We start from the raw sequence: 18,327 nt of genomic DNA on the forward strand, positions 1-18,327 counted from the left end.
TAACATATAAAGATTCTAAAGAGATGAAAAAGAAAAACAGAAGTGTCGAAAGAAAATCAATAGAGCTTTAAATAGTTTTGATGTCACGCATGAGCTTGAATGCTTGATCAAGTTCACATTTTATAATCTCAACCAACTGAATTAGTACTAAACCACTATGAACGTATGAAAAGAAAGAGACGAGAATTACACACACACATATGCATAATATATAAATCTGTCTGTGTGTCAGTGTGTGCGTTGGGGGGAGAAGCCAGTATACATTCAAAGTTTCAAACGGAAACCTCAAATCAACCACTTCAGTCTGATTTAATTGAAGAAGCTGAGATCAATGAAGGCCATAGTGGTTACCTCACCAGGCGGACCGGAGGTCCTCCAAGTACAGGAAGTGGAAGACCGGGTTCCACCGAGTTACTGGGCCCGGAATGTTCTGGAACCATCGAGGCCGTCGGGGAACAAGTGTCACGCTGGAAAGCCGGCGATCGTTTTGGAATGTGAATGTTCTTTGTTCTTATGCTGCGTTTGATTACTGAAGTGGTGAAATGAGGTTTTAGTTTGATTATTTTAGCGTTACTTTCATCAGAGTTTGAATTGCTAGATCAATGGTTTGAAATTAGAGTACAGAGTACAAAGGTTTGGTTAAATGAACCCAATTTTCCCATCAAACACTAATTCTACTGGAAAATATAATTTGATCTTGTTTTTTATATTCCGTTTTGTGATTGAAGTGTATATGGATCATGAATGCTGAATGCATATACTTTTAGAACTGTAACAATTTGTGTAATGCAGGTGTGTGCTCTTCTTACGGGAGGAGGCTATGCCGAGAAGGTGACTATTCCGGTTGGACAAATTCTTCCACTCCCACCCGGTATTTCTTTGAAGGATGCAGCTAGTCTCCCAGAGGTGGCATGCACTGTTTGGTCGACTGTTTTCATGACGAGTCGACTGTTTTCATGAGGGAAATATTTTTGGTAACAACATAGTCTGATACTGTGGTATTAATTGTTCTGATGAAATGCGTGCCGTAATGGTTTGAGTTTCAAAAACCTCCAGTGGTTTGAGTTTCAAGACGTAGGATTTTGTGGCACGAAACGAATAAAAGAAGAAACTGGTGGCAAAGGTTTGCTCTGTTGTGTAAACACCCCAGTGATGTCGTACATACTGATATATACTCGTTGGCAGGTGTTGATGTCATGCATCTTGGATATCCTTGGGGCAGCCTATTTTCAGCGAAACCTTGACGCTTTAAACTTTGATGGGAGGCTTTTCGTGATTGGGACCATGGATGGTTTAGTTACAGAATTGGATCTTCGTGTTGTGCTTGCGAAGCGCCTCACCATCCAAGGTACTAGAATTTGTTTCCCCTTTTCTTTGCAAGAGGTTATGACCTTTTCACCTTTTGTTTAACATGCAACATCTCTATCCTTTCGTGTTTGTGCATGCAGCGGCTGGCTTGCGATCTAGAAGTCGAGAAAACAAAGCATTCATAGTGAGTACGTGAGACAGAGAAAAATGTATGGTCTGCAATTGCGGCCGGTAAGGTGAAAACAGTGTGATCTACAAGCATTTTCCCTTCTCTCAAGCAGCAGAGGCGCATCAGCTCATGGAGAGTAGCCAACATGTTGGAAAAATACTCCTCCTTCGGTGATTCCATTATTCTCAATATTCATTTGAACAACATACTCATTTTTTTTGACTTTGTCAAGGGGAACCCAAAGGCTTCCTAGGCCCAAGATAAACCCCTTCGGCGCATGTAAAATGCTCCAACTGTGCATTGCAGCACAGTGCCTGACCACTTTGACAGCTTCGGGGTTCGAACCTAGGTTGGGGAGCACACCCAACTAGGCAAGAACCACTAGGCCACTTGCACAACATACTCATGAATCCGGGTGTATATTTTGAGAATAAAGCAAAGCTAGGTTCATGCATGTTTGTATGTGGTTGTATCATGCTCTGCCTCAGATTAATTAATGTAAAACTGTTTCATCTCAGTATATACTAATAATTTACTATACTCTTATGTACCATATCGTCATACAGTAAAATTGAGGCGTCTCTTTCACTAGCTAATAACCCAAAATGCTTAGACGTTATTCATTATTTCCATACCTTGCCAATTTCTTGGTCCTTCTCATTGGTACCACTCGACCATAATGTGATAGTTGTGATACAGTAGCAATGTTATGTTCATCTGCCATCAACAACAATACATTAATGGATTGGATTGGATGTTAACCCCATAAGGGTTTAGGGTTTAGTGTAAGTTCAACTTCACTAATAGTATCGCAAAAGTTCATAATCTGAACCATTTTCATTGGCATAAGAAATTAAAAGACATAAAATCAAAACTTTCGTACTCACCCGGAAACTGTTTTCAGATTTATGGATAATTTTGCCTTGGTATAAAAGACGTCACGCATGAGCTCAAGTGCTAAACTCAAGATGGTGATGTTGGAAAGGGATGGCATCCTAATTCCACGACACGTCGTTTTATCACCGCCGCAGTGAGTCAGTGACATATACATATATATATATATATATATCCCTCCCGCTAGGAAGAAGACAAGGTAGTCAGACCACTCAGACACAGTCGACGAAGCTCAGAACAATAATGAAGGCGGTAGTGATAACAACCCCCGGCGGACCGGAGGTCCTCCGAGTACAAGAAGTAGAAGACCCAGAAATCAAAGACGACGAGGTTCTTATCAAAGTCGAGGCCACCGCGCTGAACCGAGCCGACACTTTTCAGAGGAAGGGACTCTACCCACCACCTCCGGGGTCCAGTCAGTACCTCGGCCTCGAATGTTCTGGAACCATCGAGGCCGTCGGGAAACACGTGTCGAGATGGAAAGTGGGCGATCAGGTAATCTGAAAAAAAAATTGATCTTATGCTTTGTGTGTTTTGTTTCTCAGAGGAATTGGTCATTTTTGGATGTAAAGTTTGGAGGGAGAAAAATGTAATGATATTTGCTAACAAGGGATTGGAATTAGTAGTAGTCAATGACCCTATTGTTACATTTGACGGATTATGTAGGTGTGTGCTTTACTTAGTGGAGGAGGGTATGCTGAGAAGGTGGCTGTTCCGGCGGGACAGGTTCTTCCGGTTCCACCTGGGATTTCTTTGAAGGATGCTGCGAGCTTTCCGGAGGTGGCGTGCACTGTCTGGTCCACCATTTTTATGATGAGCCGGCTATCTTCGGGCGAAACACTTTTGGTAATTTGCTTACATATTGTAATCTCGTGTATTAGTGTTACATTGGAAATGTTGTTGTTTAAGTTACAAACATCGATCTCTGGTTGCTTTTTGTTTCTATATTGAATCACTCGCAGTATTTGGTTTTCTCAGATTGTCGCTTGATACATTTTTGTGATGATGTATCATGTATGGAATGTGCTACTAGAAGTAAAAATTTCTATCATGTTGATGATATCTTTATGTTGGTATCTATGGCATTGTTTTGCTTATATTGCCTTGAACAAAGCCTTAGATCTAGGCATAGAATAATTGAACAAGTGAATTGCTTTAGCTTTGTGTATCTCCATAACAGAGGTGGAATTCCAGGTTCATGGGGGTTCCAGCGGAATCGGTACATTTGCTATTCAGATCGCTAAATACCGGGGAGTAAGGGTATTTGTCACAGCAGGTAAGCCATACTTTTGCACATGTGGCACAGAATCAGTTTTCAGTTTATAAGCCATACTTTTTCACATCTGGCACAGAATCAAGTTTCAGTTTTTCACATTTAAGGTTATTGATGTTGGATCATCAGGTAGTGAGGAAAAGTTGGCAGCTTGTAAGGAGCTTGGGGCTGACGTGGGTATCAATTACAAGACGGAGGACTTTGTTACACGGGTAAAGGAAGAGACGGGCGGCAAAGGTCTGTTCTATTTATTAACACCTGATTAATATTACGCAAGAGCATTACATGGCTTTTTGTGTTCTTTCAGTTACTGTTGAGTATGAATAACATATTGGTATATGCTCATTGGTAGGTGTTGATGTCATCTTGGATAGCATTGGGCAAGCCTATTTTAAACGTAACCTTGACAGCTTAGCTTTTGATGGGAGGCTTTTTGTCATTGGGACCCTGAGTGGTGCTGTCTCAGAAATAGATCTTCGTGTGGTGCTTTCAAAGCGCCTCACCATCCAAGGTACTAGAATTTTTACTTGGTTTTAGTACCACAGGCTTTTTGCCTTGTATATTGCATTTCAGAAATTTCTCATATACCGATGATAGAGTATCTATGATAGTTTATGATGAAATCTGAGTTTCATTTGAGAGGAAAATACTTGTGGATACCCATGTTTGAAAATGATTTGTGATTTTTAAGCATCCTTGTGGCTATCAATATCAAGCATTTCCAGAAGTTCACTTATCCCTAGTATTGTGACCTTTTATGGAGTTGATGATTCTTAATTAGCATTTAGCACAATGTGTTTTCCCCAACTTCGGTTCCTTTGTTCAGTACATTACTACGTTTCAGTATTACATGTCATCTTGCATATCTGCTTCCACAACAGTGATCAAATCTTGAGTTCAGTATTAAAACCTTTGTGATGACCCTCCTCTTTTGCAAAGAGCTGCTGCACTTTGTTTAGATATCTCTAAAAAATTGTTGTTGTGCGTGCAGCGGCTGGTTTGCGATACAGAAGTCCAGAAAACAAAGCGGTAATTGTTAGAGAGGTGGAGGAGAATGTGTGGCCTGCAATTGTGGCTGGCAAGGTGAAAACTGTTGTCTACAAGCGTTTCCCATTATCTGAAGCCGCTGAGGCTCACCAGCTAATGGAAACTAGCCAGCATATTGGAAAGATACTACTTTTTCCGTGATGCTTCAGACCTCATGCACCCAGGTTCTATGTTCTGGGAATAAAGCAAAGGTTAATGTGACTCTGGTTTAGCTATATTTATGCTGTACTCTTATTTTCTGATACATGAAGCTTAATCTATCATACGGTTTGTAATTTCGTGCTTCATGCTCCCCCTCAGAATTCTTGTGAAACTGATTCATCTCAGTAAATAACGATACTGTGTAATGGTTAGCTCGCAACCTGTGCAAACCCAACAGGCCAACACCATGGCAACCAACATAATCACTAAACCAATAGCTGTAAGGCCGGCAATCAACATAATTGGCTTTTCCTCACCTGTCCAATTAATTTACAATATGAAAACAAACATAAGAAAGGGATAGAATATTGCTAACTACAGTTTTGCAAGCATTGTTATCATTTATCTAGTTCTGTGCGTGCAAGGCGAATATAAGTATCGACTCCCCCCTTGGAAAATTCCTGTATATCAATAAGGTCTTTGGACCAGACCAAACACCCAATGTTATTAACAAGTGCATAAGCCAGGCATGAACAATTATTTAGGCACTGTATCTTGCAGCAATTGAACTAGTCTTCAAGATTCAAAGAGCTAATGCACTGATGATAATCTGGTCTTTCCCCAGTATGATCTTCCAAAATCCATCATCATTATCGTCTTCTTTTCCTTGCAATGGTACTGACTTCTTATTATCAAAGAGCTAGTGTGTTTCGCTGTTCTTTCCCTTTTGTGTCATTGTAGGATCTTGTTCTCATTTGATGTAACATCGTCAGCCACAACCCCAGTTCAATTGAATCATGCAGCAAAATTATGAGCTTATTAACAATATAACCTCTTTGTGAAGTAGTTGCAATACCTCATGTAAGAATAATCAAATCCCTAGTCATTGAAGGAGAATAGGCTTGTAATCAAATTATTCAATAAAAAAATGGACTTGGTTCAGCTAATTTCATATTCAGATGAGTGCAAGCTTCAGATACATATGCAATATATACAATCATGCTTTTCTCTGCAGATATTGAACTGTACTATGCAGATATTCGATTTCTACAGAATTGCACAGCACATTCATGAGCTTAATGATGGCCAATTTTCATATTCACATTGCTGTGACTTGCAGAGACAACCAAATCAAGGAATAAAAGGTGAAGTAATATAAGTACATGAAGAGGAAGGTACTATGGTGGCATTCTACAAAGACATCGACACATCAACGCGGTTGATCGTGCTGATAATCACACACTTTGAAGTCCTGATAATGCAGAGAACCATTACCCTCCACAGTAATAGCACTGCTTACAGAAGTAGCAAGGGTTCTCCAGAGCATATTTGTCATCTACAGTCACCTTTGTGGCTCTATGTATCCTACAAACATTACACTTTCGTACATGTAGCTTCAGTTGGAATAACAGTATGGGATAAACTGCACTGTCCTGCACATCCTCCTGATGAAGCAATCGCATGTCTCTAATTACAATGGTGTGCCTGCAGTCTCCCTGGTGACAATCTAGATATATCCAGCACCAAGTCGAAATTTCAAGTCCATAGACTTTGTCTTGTGCATGTCAATAACTCTATAATGAGGCAATTGCAGGTGAGCCTTTTATACCGTCAACAACTGCTAGTTTTTTCTGCTTTTGCATGTTAGCTCCACCTAAAATGGATTCCCACTAGATGTCTCTGCCTGTCTTTTATTGTTTCTATTTTTTGGTCAAATCTATCTCTATATCTTAGATGAAAAGAAAACACCAAGCACAGCAAGAACCCTAACCAACATATGTTAAATTGGCTCAGCATTCTCAGCCGCACATCGATCTGCATGAAACACAACCAACATATTGCAATGCGCTTGTGTGTTTGTCAGAATTTGCTGCACCTGAGAATGTTGACCCAATTCAGCATATATTGGTAACACCTTTATAAATTATAATTTCAGTATCTCTAAACTTTTCTTAAAGATATTATGTTTCTTTAGAGGAGTAATTGTTCAAGACTGGTTTACATATTATTACAAAATTCGTTGAAATATCATTCAACTACAAGAGAATAGTTGAAAATAATATATCCATAATTTCTCACAGCTTAGGCTACAATCAAAATGGAGAATTACATGTGAACATTCTAAGGTGCAACAATAGAACAGCTTCCCTAACTTACCATCTGCCACCCAATGACTCCAAAGAATCAGACCTTAGTTTTAAGTTTGCTCTCTACAAGACACGAACTACTTCCTTCCCCTGCTCAGCCTCTGCCAGTGGTAATTAATGCTTCCCATTGACTTGTTTTTCTTGCTCTGTAATAAAGGCCAGATATTTTAGAGACAGTCTTTGAAGAAAGTTTGCTAATTGAAGAAAGGGACAGATTTTAAGCCTAACAGAAAATGATGAGAAAGAAAAGGGGAAAAGAAACTGTGAACATGCAGAACCCACAACAAAGGAAATCTAAAATGTACCTGAGAATCCATGCAAGTACTCAAAAGGTCCTTCTGCCTTACACATTTCTCATCACAGTTGCTGTTAAGAGCCAAGCAACTGAGAAATGTCACCATTTCCTTCATGCAAGGTTTGTGAAAAGCACCAAATTTCTTTGGATTAATGTATATCGAACCTGCTTTGCGACCCATTCTGTGATTAACACAAATAAGTGAGAAAGCAAGAAACTGTCAGGCTCGCCCAATTATAGAAACAAGGATCAGACATACAATCTAAAGGCAAATAAAATTACAATAAAAAGGAATCACTGGACATCCTTTTATAGTTATGAACCATCCTCAGTATAATACTACATACTTCACTTTTGGATAATGAAGCATACAAACAAATTATTCAAATAATGATCAGTGCATTTCCATCCATGACCACTACCATTACCTTTTTCTTTAAGCTAGCATGACTAGTTTCTCATAAGTGGAAGGCATTTATGCACGAATGTAATTTCTGACAGAGTAGAAAACCTGAAAATGTGAGTTTACACACCTACATGGATATAAATATTTCAGCGAAAAGTGTAAAATGTTGTAATCCATTGCAGTTCAACGCTTCAAAACCCCAATTTGTCCCAAGATTAGCATATAGTCTCCTCATATCATCTAAAGAAAGACTTATCGTAAACAAGGCGAGTAATCCATTCCGGATCCCTGATTCTGCTATGTTTTAACTCAATAAGTAAAGAGCAAATAATGTTTGTTTAGAAAGTAATTTTAGCATCATATACTGATCTATACTTCTGCTAAAATCATCACTCATTACAAAGAATGTATAGAAAATGGAATAAATCTCAACAACCAAAATCCAAAACCATAGTACAATGTGAATGCCCATCAAATTTGCCAATCCACCTCACTGATAAAGGTATAAAAGAGGGAATTTGAGAACTAGAAACTAACTAATACCAAATCCCAAGGCACGGACTAAAAGAATTTGGAATCTCAGTTGTCTTGCACAAAAACGATTTTGTCAGAAAAGGACTTAATCTTCCAGATTTATTAACCCCTAAGAAACTCTCATTATCACATTCACAGCTATAAAGTTACCACAACTCTTTAATAAAAAAAAAATATAATTTAATTACCAACATAAAGTCATATATCCAAACAATCGAGTAACTAACAAAAATGAAAACTCTATAATTTTGACCAGATAAAAACACTGGCAGATCTCATATAACTAGTAGTAAAGCGTTGAACTGCAATGGATTACAACATTTTACACTTTTCGCTGAAAATATTTATATCCATGTAGGTGTGTAAACATGATGCAACCGTTTTTTCAAAACATGTGTGATAGAAAAGAAAAACAAACCCAAGAACCTATCTATTCAAAAACATCAAAACATGTGTGATAGAAAAGAAAAACAAACAAATATTCACACAAAGAGTAGAAAAACATCTGAGAGCTTCCTCCCCAAATCAAGACTCAATAACCCCTTGATAAGTTTTTGTTAAATTAGAACTTGAGCTACTTGCAACAACAACAACAATGAAAAAAAGGCAGCTAATGACACGCAGAAAATAGTGGTACCTTTAGTATATACTAATGCATATATTCTCTTTTGTAATTGACTATATCCAGTTTATGCATTAGTATACTAATGCATATAGTGGTATGAGTATGCTTTAAAAATAGAATCAAGAGGCATTGTATTTAGGGATAGCTAAAGCAAGAGAGACTGAAAGGGCTGGATGATCATACAAAAGCCATTTAATCCAAAAACCAAACATAATCAAATCCAATAGCTTCTTTGAAGTAAAGTAATCACTATGCACAGAAAAAGAATACAGATTCAGAAATATAATCAAGCACCTTTGAAGAAGCCGTACAACCACATTTACAGTAAACTCAATAAGATGCAATGGGTATGGAAAAGCATGATTGGATTGGGCAAAAGGAAATTTGAGTAAATAATTTCATGGGTAGATCGATGATTGCAATGACGAAGATTAAAAGGGAAGACCAAATGATCGAATGATTACCTTTCACGGGTAGATCGATGATTGCATAGAGCCTGTGATGCTGAGGAAGATCGAATAGATGTTTCTACCACCTCCGATCTTCACTCTTCGCTCTCACACTCTCTGTCGGTCTCTTCTTATTCATATATCAATGGCAGGACCGTAACTGAAGGGAAAAAATGAGGGTAAAACCGTCATTACACTTTCGCAACAGTATAGGACGCTTCGCTTAGTATATAGGCTCATTTCGCAAAGTAAAATTTTTGAAGAGCATTATCTCTTGAGGTTGTAAGCCAATCAAGTATAGGCTCATTTCCTCATTATCCTAGCCTGATGGATCTTTTTCGCATCGCATGGTCTGTTGATCAGCACTATATATCGATCTTATCCCTCAATTCAGTTAAGCTTTGTCTCCCTAGCGCCGAGAATTCTTGTGTCTTCACTCACCTCGACTGTAAGAACAACTTCTGGATGGTGCACAGGTATGTAGTCCTGAATGCCACTAGTTGAATTTACATCAATTAACTAGTGGGATTTTCGACGTTCTAAACGAACAAAATCTTCAACACACGGACCAAAGACAACTAGAGGTCGACATGTTGAAGTTGAAGTGTTGAACTGTTTGAAAGTCTGAAAATGAAATTCGTAATAACAACCCTCTCATTAAGAAAATGCTAAATGAAAAACGAGGGTCTAAATTAAGAGAAATAGAAAAATCCGAAATATGATCTTAATAATAATGGGACTCATGATCTCAGAAGATTCGTTTAATCATGATTTTGTCATTCCACACTACGCCTCGCTTGTTTTCACTACAAAGCCCGCCGGAACTCGGACACAGACACAGTTGAATCTGCAAGTCAATGAAGGCCGTAGTGATAACAGTCCTAGGTGGACCCGAGGTCCTCCAACTACAACAAGTCGAAGACCCAGAACTCAAAGACGGCGAGGTCCTCATCAAAGTCGAGGCGGCGGCGCTGAACAAGCTCGACGCGTTTCAGAGGCAAGGAGTGTTCGCACCACCTCCGGGTGCTAGTCCCTACCCTGGTCTCGAATGTTCCGGAACCATCGAGGCCGTCGGAGAACACGTGTCACGCTGGAAAGTCGGCGATCAGGTAACATGGGTTGTCATTAGAAGATTGGATGTAATCATTAGCCAAAGGTTTTGCTGATGAGTAGCTTAAGTTGATTACATGAGCTCAAAACCATTGATCATGGTTTTGGATTTTGTTTTCATCAGATTTGGAATTTGCTTCATTGATTCGTTGTCATTCGAGTACTAGGGTCTAGTAGTTAAATCAGTTGCAATCTAAGTTTCCATAAAGTTGTTATATTGTAAAATGACCCTTTGTTATGTTCAATCAGGGAAATCAGATTTGACCTTTTTTCGGATAATGTAGGTGTGTGCTCTACTTAGTGGAGGAGGGTATGCCGAGAAGGTGGCTGTTCCGGCAGGACAGGTTCTTCCGGTTCCACCTGGTATTTCTTTGAAGGATGCTGCAAGCTTTCCTGAAGTGGCGTGCACTGTTTGGTCCACTATTTTTATGATTAGCCGGCTATCTTCCTGTGAAATACTTTTGGTAACTTCCTTATGGAAATGTGGTATATAATCATCACATTGCAAATGCTGTTGTTTGAGTTCCAAGCATCTGTGGTTGCTTTTTCTCTGTCTCTGATGTATAGCTTTGTGTAACCTCTTAACATTGTCGAAATTTTAGATTCATGGGGGCTCTAGCGGAATTGGTACATTTGCGATTCAGATGGCTAAATACTGGGGAGCTAGGGTGTTTGTCACAGCAGGTAAGTCATACTATTTCATATATGGCACAAAACTTGTTTTCACGTATTTATGTATATTAATCTTGGATCATCAGGTAATGAAGAAAAGTTAGCAGCTTGTAAGGATCTTGGTGCTGATGTATGTATCAATTACAAGACAGAGGACTTTGTTGCACGCGTAAAGGAAGAAACAGGTGGCAAAGGTTTGTTCTATATTAACACCCCATTAGTATTAGTCGAAAAGGATTACTATACCTTTATGAGTTCTTTTCAGTTGCTGTTGTACATGAAAAGCAATTTGGTATGTGTCCATTGGCAGGTGTTGATGTCATCTTGGATAGCCTCGGGCAAGCCTATTTTCAGCGAAACCTTGACAGCTTAAATTTTGATGGGAGGCTTTTTCTCATTGGGACAATGAGTGGCTCTGTCACAGAATTGGATCTCCGTGTGGTGCTTTCAAAGCGCCTTACCATCCAAGGTACTACAATTTTCACTTCATATACTTCTAGTACCACATGCTTTTTGCTCCATAGGTTATTTTGCTGTGCATTTTCTGATATCTAGATAATTGAGTAACTACGATAGTTTATCCTGCTAATTTAGTGATGCCTTCCACCGCTCTTTTGCAAAGAGTTGCTGCACTTTGTTTAGGATCTGTATCATATTGTTGTCGTGTATGCAGCGGCTGGTTTGCGAGTCAGAAGTCCAGAAAACAAAGCAGTAATAATTAGGGAGGTGGAGGACCATGTGTGGCCTGCAATTGTGGCTGGCAAGGTGAAACCTGTGATCTACAAGCATTTCCCTTTGTCTGAAGCTGCAGAGGCTCACCAGTTATTGGAAAGTAGCCAGCATATTGGAAAGATTCTACTTTTTCCGTGATGATATGATTGTTAGGGTGTATTTAAGCAAACAACATGCTTAGACCTCATGAATAAAAGGTTATTGTGCATTTATTGTTTCACTATGTACTGCTGTGCTCTTACATTCTGGGATTAGTCTATCATTCAGTTGTAATTTGGTGCTTCATGCCCTCCCATGGATTTTTGTAACTTTGATTCATCTTAGTAACCGGTGATAATGTATACTGAACTGATATCTATGATTATCAAAGTGAAGATGTGACTGATGCACTGATAATATGGAGTTTTGATTGAAATCATTAAGATGCACTCACTTGCCCAGTATAAGAACAATGTCAATTACATTGTCACGAGTAAGGTGCCAAATGAAAATCGTAGGGACTTATCAGTATCAGATCACAAAAACGAATCATATGGGACATCGGTATCAGATCCCAAATTTGAAACACCAAAATCCCATTGCACCTAGGAAGGATCCTTTCAACTGACTTTGGTGTAAGGCGACGGGCACTCAATTGCTGCAAAGAGCTTGAACAGCGAAACTCTTTAATACACCTGGACAAGGATCACCTAAGGTTTCTGTGGAGATGGTAATCGAACATCCTTCTTTGCCAAGGCAAGCCTGCAAGTTTATTGAAACAAAGCTTTAAGCATGCTTATTCGAGCTTTCTCCAACAATTACCAAAAAATGCACAAATTCCACATTATAATATAGAAAGAAGAAAAGATTCCTCTTACCTGCTCAACGATTGTTAAGACATCAGCATTGCAAGTTCCTAGAGTGAAAGTGGCGCCACAGCTTCCGATAGGAGTTCCATAGCTAGCAAAGTTAATTGAAGTAATGTGCCATCCATGTTCACAGGTCAGTTGAACTTCAGGATTTTGGGACATGAATTCAGAGTTTGGTTTCCAAGAACTGGCAGGCGGAGGATCAGTGTCTGATACATATGCACATATCTCTTGGCCAGTTCGTGTCCTCACAGAAATTTTTGAAGGGTCACCCCCAAGCTCTTCATGGAGAACTAGAAGGTTCTCTCCATCTTGCACCCAAGTACGAGGAATATGGTACCTAAAATCATAATATCCTCATTCTCATTAGCTAAAGTCCATGTGCAAGAGACACATAGTACATTTTTGATATAGAAATGACCTGAAACAACCAAACCAATTATCCAATCTTACAGAGTTTGAGCTGGTTGACCACAGTTCTTTAGACATTTATTTGCATCATAGGCTCCCCTGTAGTCGCAAACACCGCTACTGTTGCAACCAGTAGATGGTGAGAGATACGTGGACCAATATCTCCCTATGCTCTGCCCATTAATCCAGGCCTGCCCCTTTCCCATGCTAGCAAGATCTAATGCCAAAGGACCCTTCCCTTCAGGAGCAAGGAATGAAACCTGAGAATGAGGAAAGAACATCAACCCAAGCATGTGAAAGAAAGAACATCGAACCATGCATGCCAATTGTTTACCTTGTACCATATCAAAGTCTGATTAACTGGTGGAGTAGCCCCTGTAGTCCACAGTGAACTATTTGCGAGACTTATGTTATCCAATCCAAGGTATTCCCCTTCCACTCCTACCTGAAAATAAGGAAATATTAAGTATATAATGTGATATCATACCTGTAGCATAAATAGAATATATATATTTTCAGCGGAAGGATTTTGAAACTCAATATTTCTCATGTAGAAGCTATTAGCTACACTTTAACCTGGTAGGTCCATTCTTCATCAGAAAGATCAACTTTTCCAGCCTCTAAGTCAGCAATAACAACAAAGAAAATTCCTGCTCCTGCTACATCGAACCACGGTCCATAGTTCTGGACAATTACACACAGAGAAGAGTTAGTAAACCTAATACAGAAATTTTCTGAATGCTATATCAAGAAGCGATGAGTATGTTAAAGAGGATGGTAGTTTACTAACTATGGGTTAGGAAAGTCCACAAGATCATTTTGCATCCATGAATGTTGACATCAAATAGTAGTACGTACCTGTACACCAATCATCATACTCAACATATCAATGGTATTGTTTCCAGGGTTCAGGGCAACCTTCTCATTAAGGATGAAGCTAGCATCTTCATGGTTACCATATCCAAATCCTGTAAGATAGTGATATTGAAGGTTCTTATGGATAGAAAGAAGCACAAAAGGAACAGTATATTATTTGAAACTTCTATAGATACATCAGGACTAAAGTTTTGGTGGCAAGTCTTTTACTCCACTACAATTTGATGGGAAGAGTGCCTACCTATAGGCTTTTTGTTTACGAAAACTAGAGCGGCATGTCCCAGGCTCTCAATATTTAAAAACAGTTCTTTCCCTTGACCAGGTGCAATGTTTTCATTCACATTGATACTGCCAGTATGGTGAAGCACATCAAATGAGTTGTCAGATCAGTACTAGAATACAAGTAGCCGAGGATTTGTTATGTATCATACCTTATTGAGTACCATAAAAAATCACTAGTATCTTTCGTGGTACTTATCTGCTCCAGTAAGCCTGGGCTACTGAATGAACTGTTACTCCAAATACCAACTCTTTCTTTGTACCATCCCCATGAAGATGGTTTCAGTGTTGTGCTGGCAAAAAGAGGATCTCCAAGAGTTTTTTGTGAGACAACCTTCAAGGATGATAATTGTTTGTGAGAACAAGTTTCATAAAGATGGCCAATAAAGGCGTGTAATCGTTAATGAGACCTTCAATTATGATCACATAATGGACTGTCTCTCTTCAGTAGATCTAATATGTATTGAATGTGCCAGATGAAATACTGCATTGCAGTAGGAATTACAGGATGTACCTTGGCGGTGTTGAATATAACATTCTTACAATCTGGAAGGATGCTCACAGACCAAGCTGGAAGGAAATAAACTTGTCCGTTGAATGTGACATTTGCATCTGATCTACTTCCATAATTGGCAAGAAAGGCTGCACACTCATTGGAATGTTTATAATAGATATGCGCCTGACACAGAAAGAAAAACAAAAGTCAGAATGGAGTAAGACACATAAGATCAAGGGAAAAGACTGGTTAAAACTGAACTAAAAAGACACTGCATTTAAGACCAGATAGATTATTGAAGTTTCTCGATTAAAATATGTTCAGCACCTCTAAATTTACTCCAAGTTGCACTTGAGTGGGATCAGAGCTGATCAGATACTCTTCACAGTGCTTTATTGCCTTGTGCAAATCACGCAGGTGGCCCCATTTTGGCTGTCTAAGAAAACCTGCATAATAAGATGGAATGCAATTCCTATTAACAAAAGGACTAGTAGCATTTCAAACCAAGTGCTGGATAGTTTACCATATTCATCTATAGGAGCATCATAATCATAGCTTGTTGCAACCAAAGGGCCTCCAGCTGTTCTCCCGAAGTTGGTCCCACCAAAATACTGCAAGGAAATAAGAGAAATTATATGATGATGACCATGATAATCTGTCCACCAATCATGCTGGAACTACAGAAACAGAATCCTGCATAGCTTACCATATAATAGTTTTGAAATGTACCACCTTTTTCAAAAAACCGTGCAACAGCGAAAGCAAGATCCTCAACAGGTCTATAAGGAATTGGATTGCCGAATCCAAGGAACCTGTAAATAAGATATGATCTTCAATATTTTGTGTTTCTAAAATGAACAAAAAAGCTGGTTTTTGTTCATATAAATTGTATATAGGCATATAGCTACGCACACTAAATCAGCTAGATTGTTACCATCCGCTGTAATTCTCTGTCCACATCTTCGGTTTATTTGGAGAATTCGGGGCAAACATATCACAATAAAATCCATTGCATGTGTTTATCTGCAGTTAGTTTATGAAAATAATGAAACCTTTGTACAGAAACCAGAAAAGAAAAAAAGTGGTCTAGACGAGATAATTTGGTAAGTTAAAGTTCATGCAATCTTTTAAGAAAAGCAAACTAATCTCCTGAGTAGCAATACCGTTTCATGGAAAATTAAGTAAAACACTCACGATTGGATCAGGTGCATCATCTTGCACACACATCACCCAAGGTACACTTGTATTAAGACTAACAGCAGTTTCTGCAGCCCATTTGACATATAATTCTCCACCAACTCCATATGACCCTTCGACATTTCCATATTCATTTTCAACCTATTAGACGACATATAAGTAATGAGCATGTAAGAATTTAAAGTTCAAAGCACGATGTGTCATTTCTGAAACTTGTAGCTAACCTATGAAAGAAAAAGCACCTGAGCAAGAATGATAGGCCCCCCTTGTGATGCAAAGAGATGCTCCTCCTTCATCATTTCAACAATTTTTGCAAGAAAGTGCTTCATTTCATTCTGCATTTGACAAATAGAGAAGTTCCCTAGTTCATAAGACATCAATATAAACCGACTTGAGACTTGTGCATTTGTTGTGAGAAACTATGTCCACTGACGAGAATACATGTACTAACCTTAAAAGGTGCATTTGTAGTACGGAATTGAATTCCGGGAATGAAGTGTAACCAAATAGGAAATCCCCTACCATAAGACAATGATACCAAAAGAATCAGTAAAATTTTACAACAATAATGGAATATAGAAAACTACGAAACTGATGCCATTGTCAATACATCACACCAAGGTAACACGAAACAGAAACAAACCCGTAGTTCCATTCAGCACAAGCATAAGGGCCAATCCTCAAATGAACTAGAAGGCCAGCTTCTTGCACTGTCTTCACAAATCTCACCAAATCAAACCTGCCTTCAAAGTAGTACTACAACACCAAAAGAAATCATCCGCATTAATATGAAAGTTTCTAACTTTAATACCAGGCGCTGAAGTTTCTTTGTAAACTACCAACAGCAAATGCTAAAGTCATGTATACCTGGCCTTTTACAGGCTCATGATAGTTCCAGAAAACATAACTCTCTATCACGTCAAGTCCTCCTTCCTTGGCCTTATTAATAATCTCCGGCCACACCTGCATTGTACCCCCAAAACAAGCTCAATCCCTCGATCAGTACCATTATGATTGATCCTCTAATAGCCTTTCAAAGTTTCTCAAACAAAACAAATCAGAATCCTTTAATACAGATTTCAGAATTCGGAATTCACCTCAGGGGTGGTTCTAGGATAATGGATAGAACCAGACTGCAAAACCCGCCGCTTCCCATCAATAACCAGTGCTCTATGGTCATATGTCACAGTGGCAGAATTTACTGGTTCAATGAAATAACCCTCAAAAACTATGATCACAAACAGAACCAATGCCACCCAACTTTTGCTACCCATTATTCAGTTTCACCAAAACAACAAAACCCAGAATGCAAAACACACCACATAAATTTAACCATACAAAACTCTCCGATAAATTCCAAAACCCATAGTGCAGTTTGAGCCTCACATCAAGATGAAAAGAGCATAACATTGGTGCAACTATTATATAGAGACAAACTACACATGAAAGCTATACTGGGTTTTGTTTGCTTGTATTGAAAATGCACAATGTGCTAGGTGTTAAAGTATGGTACCTGAATGTTTATCCAGACGAGTTTTACAAAGCTAGTTTTGGAGGGAAGCTGATGGCACTGGGTTTAAGAAAAACAAAAAAAAAAACAAAGGTTTTGATGCCAACAGATAAGAATAGTACAGAGAACAGCCAGATGAGTCTGTAAAGCTCATGGAAGTACATTCTAAAGAGGATTGTGAGTTGGGCCAAAAACTGTGGATTTTTGTAAGTTGGGTTGAAACCAAACTAGTTGGAAAAGCCATTGGGCTTCGTCTAGGCCCAAATTTTCTTTTCTGCGCCCATAGTTTCAAAAGTTTCCTCGGGTAAGTAGGAATAACCGCCGTACTGCTAAAGCAATGCGGGTGGTTTAGTTTGATTAAAAAGGTAATTGGTTTAGGCAAAGAGACGCAAATTCTACGACGCTTGATGCTATATGTTTCATGAGATTATCTTAGTCATTATTCTCATCCTAATGCCCTGATTTTCAACTGGTTACTTACTATTTAATTGATAATTTATATTATTATATACAAAATTTTTCTTAACGGAAAACTTAATCCTCAATGAAAATTTATAGCCCTGCCGTTTTAATCTTGGGGTTAGAGGTGGTTGACTCGGTTCGAGGGGTAGTTCCGACGAAAACATGATTCAAGTCATTTCCAAATTCCAACCCAATTTTTCTATTAAACTAAAAAATAATGATATCGTAAACCCCTTTCAAAAAAAAAAAAATAATAATAATAAATAATGATATCGCACATACATTAATGCTAATGCCGAAAATCTTTTCAAATAAAAATTCCTTATTTAGCATTCATAAAATGTGAAATACGATGACTTGAATGTGACCCATTAGTATACATTGTCCACTTGTCATCCTTTACAATTGAACAATCCTTGCCGACTTTTGAATCCGATTTGCCAATT

At 38.6% G+C, this 18,327-nt stretch overlaps 4 protein-coding genes and 2 pseudogenes across 4 annotated transcripts; 3 read left to right on the plus strand and 3 right to left on the minus strand.

Moving 5' to 3' along the window:
* The first annotated feature begins 331 nt into the window (after window positions 1–331).
* LOC133731390 (uncharacterized) lies at window positions 332–1,651 on the plus strand (annotated as a pseudogene).
* Window positions 1,652–2,548: 897 nt separating this feature from the next.
* Window positions 2,549–4,966, plus strand: LOC133729710 (uncharacterized). Its single transcript, XM_062157271.1, has 6 exons — window positions 2,549–2,866; window positions 3,038–3,217; window positions 3,566–3,647; window positions 3,774–3,881; window positions 3,997–4,155; window positions 4,636–4,966. The coding sequence occupies exons 1-6, from the start codon at window positions 2,615–2,617 to the stop codon at window positions 4,830–4,832; spliced, it is 978 nt and encodes a 325-aa protein (XP_062013255.1). The 5' UTR covers window positions 2,549–2,614; the 3' UTR covers window positions 4,833–4,966.
* A 136-nt stretch (window positions 4,967–5,102) lies between these two features.
* On the minus strand, window positions 5,103–9,880 carry LOC133731391 (snRNA-activating protein complex subunit-like; annotated as a pseudogene).
* LOC133729711 (uncharacterized) lies at window positions 6,734–9,410 on the minus strand. The gene is made up of 3 exons (XM_062157273.1): window positions 9,304–9,410; window positions 7,285–7,456; window positions 6,734–7,125 (listed from the first exon to the last, which is right to left on the minus strand). The coding sequence occupies exons 2-3, from the start codon at window positions 7,453–7,455 to the stop codon at window positions 7,057–7,059; spliced, it is 240 nt and encodes a 79-aa protein (XP_062013257.1). The 5' UTR covers window position 7,456; window positions 9,304–9,410; the 3' UTR covers window positions 6,734–7,056.
* An 86-nt stretch (window positions 9,881–9,966) lies between the features above and the next one.
* LOC133729713 (uncharacterized) lies at window positions 9,967–12,141 on the plus strand. The gene is made up of 6 exons (XM_062157275.1): window positions 9,967–10,397; window positions 10,683–10,862; window positions 11,001–11,082; window positions 11,157–11,264; window positions 11,381–11,539; window positions 11,744–12,141. Exons 1-6 carry the CDS (start codon window positions 10,146–10,148, stop codon window positions 11,938–11,940), a joined length of 978 nt encoding a protein of 325 aa, XP_062013259.1. The 5' UTR covers window positions 9,967–10,145; the 3' UTR covers window positions 11,941–12,141.
* A 64-nt stretch (window positions 12,142–12,205) lies between these two features.
* On the minus strand, window positions 12,206–17,284 carry LOC133729712 (beta-galactosidase 8-like). Its single transcript, XM_062157274.1, has 19 exons — window positions 17,007–17,284; window positions 16,777–16,872; window positions 16,553–16,665; window positions 16,361–16,427; window positions 16,152–16,244; window positions 15,907–16,050; window positions 15,647–15,735; window positions 15,419–15,524; window positions 15,236–15,323; window positions 15,040–15,158; window positions 14,731–14,895; window positions 14,369–14,550; window positions 14,179–14,285; window positions 13,920–14,029; window positions 13,638–13,745; window positions 13,396–13,506; window positions 13,104–13,321; window positions 12,660–12,990; window positions 12,206–12,543 (listed from the first exon to the last, which is right to left on the minus strand). Exons 1-19 carry the CDS (start codon window positions 17,181–17,183, stop codon window positions 12,433–12,435), a joined length of 2,535 nt encoding a protein of 844 aa, XP_062013258.1. The 5' UTR covers window positions 17,184–17,284; the 3' UTR covers window positions 12,206–12,432.
* Between the last annotated feature and the right edge of the window lie 1,043 nt (window positions 17,285–18,327).

The sequence above is a fragment of the Rosa rugosa genome, chromosome 2, assembly GCF_958449725.1.
Source record: "Rosa rugosa chromosome 2, drRosRugo1.1, whole genome shotgun sequence".
NCBI classification, from domain to species: domain Eukaryota; kingdom Viridiplantae; phylum Streptophyta; class Magnoliopsida; order Rosales; family Rosaceae; genus Rosa; species Rosa rugosa.